The sequence below is a fragment of the Rhipicephalus microplus genome, chromosome 2, assembly GCF_043290135.1.
Source record: "Rhipicephalus microplus isolate Deutch F79 chromosome 2, USDA_Rmic, whole genome shotgun sequence".
NCBI lineage: Eukaryota > Metazoa > Arthropoda > Arachnida > Ixodida > Ixodidae > Rhipicephalus > Rhipicephalus microplus.
Genome location: NC_134701.1, coordinates 77,202,588 through 77,213,001, shown reverse-complemented (window position 1 = coordinate 77,213,001; position 10,414 = coordinate 77,202,588). Strand labels below are relative to the sequence as shown.

General features: G+C 48.6%; 1 protein-coding gene across 12 annotated transcripts in view; it reads right to left on the bottom strand.

Annotated features, from left to right (window-relative positions):
- Nucleotides 1-10,414, bottom strand: part of LOC119170841 (uncharacterized) — a 234,434-nt gene that overhangs the window by 140,604 nt on the left and 83,416 nt on the right. For all 12 annotated transcript variants that reach the window (XR_012893706.1, XR_012893705.1, XM_037422111.2 and 9 more), the window contains one exon: nt 9,769-9,929. Coding sequence is in view for 10 of the 12 variants with exons in the window: in XM_037422111.2 (XP_037278008.2) it covers nt 9,769-9,929 (161 nt within the window). In the remaining 2 variants the exon portion in view is untranslated. The remainder of the gene's footprint in view (nt 1-9,768; nt 9,930-10,414) is intronic.

Here is a 10,414-nt window from a genome sequence, read left to right as displayed (position 1 = left end):
AATCGCAGCATGGCAGAGAGCGTCAGCCGCAACGGGGCAGCCAGTGCCGGCCGCCTGAGTCCGCAGCACTTTTTCAAGAAACATCGTGGCGTGCAAAAGAGCGACCGGCTCGAGGCAGCCAGTGCCGTCCACCAGAGACGCTTTCCCCAGACCGTCGCTCTATGTTGCATTGTGGTCCGGGCTGACCACCACGATGCAACCAAGCCCGCCCACCAAAACCTTTGCCGCCAGATTTGCGCGCGCGCAGTCATGGCAGAGTGTCATGACCAAGAAATACGCTGGCGCTTCGGCGCACGGGGAGCTAGAGCAAAGAGGAGAAGAACGAAGTCAGAATAAGAACAGCTGGCCCAGGATCGTGTGTTGTCTCTTGTTCTCTGCCTAGTACATCACAATATATATATATATATATATATATATAGTCCAGTAGATCCTCCGTGAGTGGTCACAATGTGGTTTATTTCGACGTTTCGGCCTAGAGTCTGATGAAGACAAACCTGATGAAGGCCAAACTCTAGGCCGAAACGTCGAAATAAACCACGTTGGGACCGCTCACGGAGGATCTACTGGGCTATATGCAACGCTACGGCCACTCTACCACCATGCTTGCCTAAATATATATATATATATATATATATATATATATATATATATATATATATATATATATATATATATATATATTATAAGGGGGATTATTGAATAAAACCAACTGCCTTGTTCAAGAGGCGTCAGTCACTGTCACGAGCTCAGCACTTCGTCGTAGTCGTCTTTCAGGTGCTCCCACTAGATACACTCTCTCCCTCTTCCCCACTACATTTGCCCCGGTGGTGAAGAGAAGTCATCCTGGTGACTCACGGTGAAGCAAGCACAAGGGGATCATAGTAAGGTTTTAAGCGGCTGATGTGGACTGTCTCACGACCACGGCATCGTCTGTCCTCGGCAGGTGTCACTGGTTCGACGACGTAGTTGACCGGTGACGTGCATTGAACGATGTGGTACGGACCATTGTACTTGGGTGCAAACTTTCGGGAGAGGCCGGGGGACTGGAATGGAACAGAAAGCCATACAAATAAGCCTACGGGGAAGCTGTGAGCAGGCTTGTCTTGGTCGAGTCGTTCTTTTTGGAGACCTTGTGTGATGGACGTAAATGAACGCGCTAATTGGCGGCACTCTTCGGCACACTGAACAAGTTCGGAGGCTGGGCGGTATTCTGAAGCATCTGGGCGGTAAGTAAGTATCGTGTCAAGCATAAAAGAGGGCTCACGTCCTTACAGTAGAAAAAAAGGTGAAAACCCAGTAGTTGCTTACGTGGCCGTATTATACGCATACGTTACGAAAGGGAGCACCAAGTACCAATTAGAATGGTCAGAGGATATGCACATAGAAAGCATATCACCGAGCGTGCGGTTAAAGCGCTGTCAAACCGTTTGTCTGTGCGTGATAGCTTGTAGTGGTGCGATGAATAATATTGTACTCACTGAGAAGCTCCTGGAAGACTTGCGATAGAAACGCATGCCCACGCTCACTAAGCAGCTCACGTGGCGCGCCATGGCGAAGAACTAAGCTACGCAAGATGAACAATGCGACATCACGAGCAGCAGCGGCTGGCAAAGCGGCGGTTTCAGCGTAGTGGGTTAGGTGGTCAACGTCCACAATAATCCAGCGATTTCACGCAGGAGTACAAGGTAGTGGGCCGTAGAGGTCGGTGCCATTCTACCAAACGGCCTAGCTGGATACGGCAATGGTTGTAATTCGCCAGAGGCATGACAAGTAGTTTTCCGTCGCTGACACTCAGTGCAGGAGCGTATGTACTTGCGAACGTACGAGTACATTCCATGCCAGAAAAATTGCTGACGAAGCCAGTCGTATCTTTTCAAAACGCTAGCGTGCGCGTTTTGAGGGTCTGCGTGGAAGTACGCGCACATGTTGGAGCGCAAATGGCGAGGTATAACAAGAAGCCATTTCCTACCATCCAGCTGATAGTTGCGACGGTACAACATGGCATCCCGTATTGCATAATGGGGAATTGGCCGACGTAGTGTATGACGTAGACGCTGGCGTGGTGTCACCGAAGACGAGGAGACAACGTCGATGAGCGAGGCTATCCAAGGGTCCTTGCGTTGTTCCGAAGGCATGTCAGTGGTATCGATGCTGCCGATAGTAGCTTTGGCGAAGGAAACAGGTGCAACGGCTGAAGGAAGGGGCGAACAAGAAAGAGCATCTGCGTCGGTGTGCTTGCGGCCTGAGCGGTAAATGACGTGACTATCTAATTCCTGTAAACGTAGCGCCCAACGTCCAAGCCGGCCCGAAGGATCCTTCAATGAAGCGAGCCAACAGAGTGAATGGTGATCTGTAACTAGATCGAATGGGCGTCCATATAAGTAAGGATGAAGTTTTTGTAATGCGCAAACAATGGCCAAACATTCCTTTTCGGAAGCCGAGCATTTGTGCTTTGCTTTGGTTAGGGTGCGACTCGCATACGCAACTACATACTCCGAGAAGCCAGGTTTGCGTTGAGCAAGGACAGCGCCAAGTCCTATGCCACTGGCATCCATGTGCACCTCGGTTGGAGCAGTAGGGTCGAAGTGGCGTAAAATAGGTGGTGAAGTAAGGAGATGGCGAAATGTTGCAAAAGCATCATCGCATGCTGGCGACAAAACAGAGAGGTGTCCATCGCCAGAGATCAGCTGTGTCAGTGGTGCGATTATCGAAGCAAAGTTGTTCACAAAGCGGCAAAAGTAAGAGCATAGGCCGACAAAGCTGCGAAGCGCTTTCACAGTCGTAGGCATCGGAAACTCAGCGACAGCCCGAAGCTTCTCTGGGCCTGGGAGGACGCCCTGTTTTGAGACGTGACCAAGTATTGTGAGCTTCCGAGCTCCTAAGTGGCACTTCGTGATGTTTAGTTGAAGGCCTGCGCTCGTGAGGCAGCTCAAGACTTCGCTGAGACGTTGGAGTTGGCTGTCGAAATCAAAGAAGAAAACAACGACATCATACAAGTACCATAGACATGTCTTCCATTTTAGCCCACGCAAGACGCTATCCATCATCCTTTCGAGTGTGGCTGGCGCATTACAAAGGCTGAAGGGCATTACATTGAATTCGTATAGCCCACCGGGCGTCATAACAGCAGTTTTTGGACGATCTGATCGTGCCAAAGGGACCTGCGAATAAGCGGACCGTAGGTCTAGTGATGAGAATAATTCAGCGCCTTGCAAGCAGTCCAGGGCATCATCGATGCGCGGCAAAGGGTATACGTGTTTATTCGTGACTTTGTTTAAACGGCGGTAATCGACGCTAAACCGAATTGAGCCGTCTTTTTTCCTCACAACTACCACAGGTGAAGACGAGGGACTGCTGGACGGCCGAATGACGCCACGTTTAAGCATGTCGGCCACTTGCTCGGTGATTACCCGACGCTCCACAGGAGATATACGGTAAAGACTCTGTCGTAGAAGCGCTTGGGAGCTGGTGTTAATCTGATGCACAACGGTGTGCGTTCGGCCTAAAGACGTCTGCTGGCAATCGAACGAGCTGCGAAACTGGTGAAGAAGTTCTAGAAGCTTTTCGCGGTGTGGTTCTTCAAGTTCACCATCGATTGAGGGGCCAAACAAATTATTGTTTTCGTGGACAGTTGAATGGGCAGATGGCGTCAATGCATTAAGCTGCAAATCATTTTCACCGTCAAGGTCGAAGATGGAGGAAACGTCTAGATCTTTGAATGTTTCAATACATTCTCCGCAACTCAAGGTTGTGGGAGACGGCAAGGAATTTGTGACAAACAAATTGGTAGCACCCGCCGAAATATCTAGAACTGCAAACGGCAACGTGAGGCTCTTGCGACTTTGGAATGTTTCGGAAGGCGTAAACAACAACGAAGGCTTAGACACATCGGCACAAGATACTAGAACAAAGGCAGCGCTAGTCGGTGGTATGTCGATGTTGTCAGCGACACAAACAGCTTATTTAACAGAAATTCCGGAGACGATGCACACAACGCAGAGAAGGCCACTTCAGCACGAGCACAGTCGATAACTGCATGATTACGAGACAGAAAATCCCAGCCGAGGATCACATCATGAGAACACGCCTATAGCACAAGAAATTCAACGGTATACGAAACATATTGGATGAGAACGCGGGCGGTACAGGCAGCTGATGGTCGAAAATGGTGAGCACTGGCAGTACGGAGGACAACCCCTTTGGCGTCGTGGTAACCTTCCAAAGCAGGCGGCAAAGTTTTAAATCAATTTCTGAAACGGCAGCACCAGTGTCCACAAGCACAAGGGTATGGTAACCATCAACAAAAACGTCGATGAGGTTTGTCGGAGAAATGCGAGGACTTGATTCTTTTGACGACGACGCATTTCGTGCCTCCGGAACTGCGGCATCTATTTTTCCGCGTCTGAAGGGCAGGGTCGACGGCGCATAGGCGACAGGGAGCGACGTCGGGGAGATGGAGATCCGTGACCGACTGAGGAAGGACGGTCGGGTGAAGAGGATCCTTGTTGACGTGCCGTGTTGTTAAAGCGCCGAGAGTCGTGCGACGATCTTTGCATGTTGTCGCTCTGAACGAGAGAGCGGCGGCGGCACAAGCGAGCCACATGTCCTGCGTAACCGCAAGAATAGCAAATCGGGCGGTTGTCTGCGGTGCGCCATGGATTCGGAAACGCTGCAATCGGCTGGCTGAACGGAACTGGTAATGGCCGAACAGGGATCGGTGAGGTAGCATAAGTGGGCTGTCGAGGTGCTCTGGCTGCAACGACTTGCGCATACGTCAAGGGTGCGGCCTCCAGAGGTGGTGAACGAGCGAAAGGCAAAGCGTCTGCTACCTCATCTTGTATGACGTGCCTTATGGCCAGGGCCAGATGATCTGGGGCCAAAAGATGCGTTTATGCTGGCTCGGGCACGCTCACAAAACTGGAGAGCTGCCGAGCAATCTCCTCACGCACGAACTGCTTGATGCGAGCTAACATGTTGTTCTGGTCTCCGAGAGTCAAGGCCGCGATCAATTCACGAAATGTCACACATTACCAATCTGCCTGACGGGCATGCCTATACTATTTGTCCTACCAAAGCAGGCAAATTTCTAACAAAAATAAGGCATACCTCTGATCTACCTACTGCCGGGCTTAAAAAAAAACTTCCGCGAAGTGAACCTTTCACCATGCCCTTTCTGCCCCCCTCACCATCTACCATATCCAAAATTTCCTCAACAACAACCAATGCACTTGGCCTTGTTTCTTCCTGGAAGCAAGGCCTGTAAAAGTCAGTGTTGTAAATCTGAGAAATACGACTGGATTCATTTTAGCGTTGCGGGTAAGGTCACCCTAGAACGTGGCGCTTACCTACGCGTGTAACGCTACGCAAGATGCCTCCGCAAATACCTGGTGGACCAGTCTCGCTGCCAAGTGAGAATGGATTGTCCAAAGCTTTCACCTCCATAGCACTACCAGGTCTTGCTTTGAGGCTGGTGCATCTACCAGTCGGCGTCTTCGCTGGCAGTTTCTCCTCGCTGTTTTCGCCGTCTTTCTATCCTTGACTATAGGCTTCCTCGAAGGATCTTTTAAATTCCGTACCAACATCGTTGCTCTTCGAGATGCCGATGACGTTCCTTGACCCTTCCTCCGATTGAAAGTCCGTGCTCGCACACCACAAGACGTCTTGGCAGGCCGGTCCTGTTTAGACGCCAGTGCACACGCTCCGGTAACCTGCCCGCTCGAATCCTTTCTCACTTCCTCCGAGGCCTTGGCCGGTGCTACTGCATTATCCAGTGACCTTTAAATAGGTTATGATGGGGTGTACACTGTAGATGTTGATGCATGACAGTTTATTGTGGCTACACTTCTATCTACACTGCCTTGGGCTGCGTCTTCTGCCTCGGTTAAGACTGTGATATACTTTGTCACATTCGTTGTGTCCGCTGAACCTCTCACTAAGGCATAGGAATGAACGCACTGTCCATCAACGTGTCCGAAACTCCGGTAATGCGTACACCGCGGCACCTTGCACTCACGGCGCATATGCTAGTGTGACTACAAGTCACACCAACATGTGTCTACATGTGTCTTCATTTTTTTCTGGGTTTTACGTGTGCTACAAGGAAACTTACTGGAGATGAGTTACCAACAAGCTCACATCGCATCTTTCGTTCACATGCCCCGTTTAGTTGCAGAACAGGCACTGTATAGACTAGCCGGAGACTGCCTCTAAAGCAAATCAACCAGAAACCCGAATATGGTGTGGTGAACCACCCACTCTCACACTAGGGTAGAGCTTGATAAGCACAGTGCGTGCTGTCGAACTCGTCTGGCTAACTTCCTTTACGCGCAACGCTCTCAGGTCACTTTCGTCTTATGACCAAAAACTACCAGCTATATACGCACATTCTCTACAGCCACACCATACAACCGCCAGTGAAGTCTTAGCGTCACCTGGTCCTTGAGATTGATGACAAGACAGCGTCTTTTCTTAACCTGGAGGTCAGTAGTTGAAGCAATCTCTTCGTCATCTCCAGGCTGTTTAGCGTGACCACCCTCACGTGGTTCATCTGGCAGGCGTCGAAACCAACACGCCATGAAGCCTTCATTCTTTTTTTAGAGTGTCAAGGAAATTTTCCATCTTGAAAGTCCTCACGCGAATACCTCGGTGGAAAAACACTGTTCAAAATCACACGCCCTGTGGGCTGTTTGGGCAAGATGATCTCACAACCTTTGCCACTTTTGTCAGTAAACCCATCCCCGCGGCCACCAAGAACCACCTTCGCTGCTCCTTGGGAGCCCATGAATCTTGCGTCTGACGCGTGCCAGTGTCAGCGATAGAATGCTTTCACCAGATTGCACGCTTCGTCTGGTATGCCGAAAACAAGCCATGTATGGCGTCATGAATCGTTAAGCTCTTCTAAAAGGTTGAAAACTGCAGCACGTTATCAGTATCAGTGGCGAGATGGTTCGACAGGCTTGCATCGGGCGCGCTCTACAGGTCGTCGTCTCCACGAAGCACCACCACCACGGAGCGTGGTCTCTCCAGCGCGCGCGCTTATCAGACTCGTAATTCGGGAGAGCACTGATGTCACTTCGCACGCTGCCACAGCCACGCTTACTAAAAGGGCGCGCAGCTCACAGACGACGCATGAAAAATTGTGACACGTGTCCACATTAATCTTGTTCATGTTGCGCGCCACTTTAAGTGCGTATTTCTTTCTGTTTCAAAAGCGTGCTCTAAGTGTCTAGCTGTGACAATTTTAGTTCGCGCTCACAGTGTGTACTCTGATTTCCTGCATGCTTTCTGCTTGAGGTGTCCGCTGAAAATTTCGTGCTGCTTGCCATTCTAAACAAGACTTTGTAATTTCTTGCTGAGACTGAAACAATGCGCAACAAACGCTCAGTTACCTTTGTGAAGACAGGTTTCGCTTTCCTGTAATACCAATTCCTGTATACGGAGATCAGCCACGTTTTTTTTGCGAGCCCTGATATCTGGTCGCCGTGAGTAGCCTATGGATTCGAAACTTTATTGTGAGTTCTGAGGTGCACGACTTGACGGGCACTGGACCGCTTCGTCATTGGTACAATCAGGCCAAGCCCGACCGTTACATCGTAGGCCCTCTGGACAGCCCACACTTTATCCCCGACCAGAGGGCCCTTCAAAGATTGCGGCTGTTCTTTTTTGGATTGATCTGTGTCCTATAACAAGAGGCAACGCAAACGCATGGGGTCTAGGCTACCAAATTCGTTGCCGTGCCTGCAGGAGCTAAAAGAATAAATGTCGGGAGCGACTTTATGTAATAAAGCCAGGCTGGGATGTAAACCCGTCTGTGGTAGTGGGCCAGACAAAGCCTACGCTTTATTTGACTTCTCATTACATTGGAGTAATATCTCCGGCCCAGATAAACGTGTTGTGGAATTTCGCCATAAATCGTCGGATGGTCTTTCTTCGCCAGAACTGCGTGCCGTTCAGTGTGGGAGTTGTTCATGGTAGCGGAAAATGAGATCTCACACCTTGGACTGTGCGAGCTCGTTCAGGTTTGTGGGGCCTCCCCTGATAAATGTCATGTGAGCGTGAAACCACGTGACAGTGTGGGTGGTGATGATTTCGCCCTCCAGAATGTGATAAACTTTTTTACACAAGGCGCTAAGGTTGGAGGCGTGGATGGCTGCCTTGAAGTCACTGAATCTATGTCCTTGTTTGTCATCCAGAAGCGTCAAAGCAATGGCCACTTGCCCGGCCACGCACAACGATGAGCACTGTAATGAAACGACGTTAATGGTCATACACCTGTGCTAGTTCCATACTGCTGCAGAAGTATTACTGTTCCCAGTTGGAACGCGTCTATGAAGCACCTTCCGCCATAAAGTCCTGTCGCCCAACGAACGAGCGTCACCCCCTTGGCCTTTTTTCTTTCTTCATCTCCCTGGGGATGTATATTGCATGAGGCGGGGGTGATATAGGCGAGTATCTTGAAACTGTTCGAAATACGCGCGCCCTCCTGGCGGAAAATGGAATGCTGTACGTACAGGAATTGGCCATGACTACACGTGCCTGAAGCGCACGGAATCAGACAATGGAGAAATGTGACCAGAAAACAGAAAGAAGTGAGGAGCCTCTCGAGCAAGCATGAGAGTGGTTCTTGACTTTCGCCTTTTGTTTTCCTACTTACTAGAGAATAAATACTTCCTCTGGGCTACCTGAATTTTTCGTTACAATATTGTCTTTTTGCTCTGTCTGAATGCCCTGGTAGGTGTCTTCTACTTTAGCGGTTGTTACTAAAACAATACTTATCAAAACATTTTTATATTGCTTAATCGGCTTCCAGATTTAAGTGAATCAGGTGATCTTTATATGTGTCTCGAATCCGCACGCTCAACTCATTCAATGGTGATGCTCACCTGAAATGTCGGAAAATCTGCTCTTCGAAACTGCAACTTGTGTTGGCATTTTGTTGAAACTTACCAGCGTTGCACCTTCAGATTTGTTTATTGCCCCGGTACATACGCGACTAATGTTCGATGCTGGCCTTCGTGGTCGCATTTTTATGAAGGCAACATGGTAGGTGCCCGTGTACTGTGCGATGTCAGTGCACGCGAAAGAACACCAGATGGTAAAATTCCAGAGCCCTTAACTACGTCCATTTGCTTATTTTATGGTGGTTTTTGGGTGTAAAATTTGAGTTATTTTTACTTGCGGAGCTGAATTTCGTGACTGCAGTTCACTAGCTCTATTGAGACTGAGTGCTGCGTTCTACCAATTAGGCTGACAAGCAAGCTTATGATTGGCAGCGCAAAGGCGAATACATCAAATTCTCGAACGACTAATATACATAGTATTGCTGGTCAGTTTCGCGAAATACGTCAAAGAAAAGACTCAAATGAGGAACGAATCCTCCACCCATTCGCAGCACAAAGGTGTAAAGAAATTTACATGGGTGTCTTGGCAAGACACACTCTCAGTTGCCAATAAATGCACTCAAGTTGTCAATCAAGCGCGCCTCGCTCATTTAGTTACGAACTTCTTGGTTAGCTCAATTGATGTAGCGACTGGCCGAGTAAACCGTTGCTCCCGGGTTTTATCTCAGGATCAGTTCCTTTACCAGTCTTGAAGAAGTGCTTGGTGGTTTACTTGACGTAAACATGACACCCGGCACACAAGGCACAAATAGACAATGAAACAACACTGCAAAACAAGATACGTTTCAAGAAATATACTTGTATATATCAAACCCTTATCGTGAGAAAGGTAATCTCATCTGCTATGAAAAATTGAAGATGTACTTACATCAGTTGCACATCTTTGTAACCACTCAAAGTGCGTAAAGCTCCAGAGTCGAAGTCCGTAATATAAGCCGACCTCAAACAAATGTCGATTTTGCTCAAGATGTTAGGTAAATGGCCACTTATACCCATCAAGAGATATATGGTTTGCTTCTTTCGAATGAACTGCCGAGAAAGAACCACAAAGCTTCAAAATCGAAATCATGATTTCACGAGGACAATACTTGATTGGGGACATGCCCAAAAACTGGCCCCAGCCAAACCAAGGCGTGTATGTTTATAAAATAATCTTCATGCCACGCTTGTTGACTAATTGCGATCACAGTAAGAGTGTGACGTATACGCGCGTTTTAAGGTAGCTATTATTCATTAGTCCGGATCTAGCATAAGGCTAAACATAGTGGATAACGTAGATGTAATATGATTTGAATAAACACTTCCTGAAATTCCAAAACAGGAGCTTGCAATATACCTCAAAGTAAAATAATTTGAACACAAAGACATAATATTTAAAAATTCACTTAGGCTATTGGCGGTGATGGCGACGTTACAGCTAGTGCGTGAAAGCATATTTTCTGTGTTAGGGCCACTCCACTCTAGCGGGAAGCATGGCTTGCGGTTTGATGGTCTCAGGCAGCCATGCGCGGCTG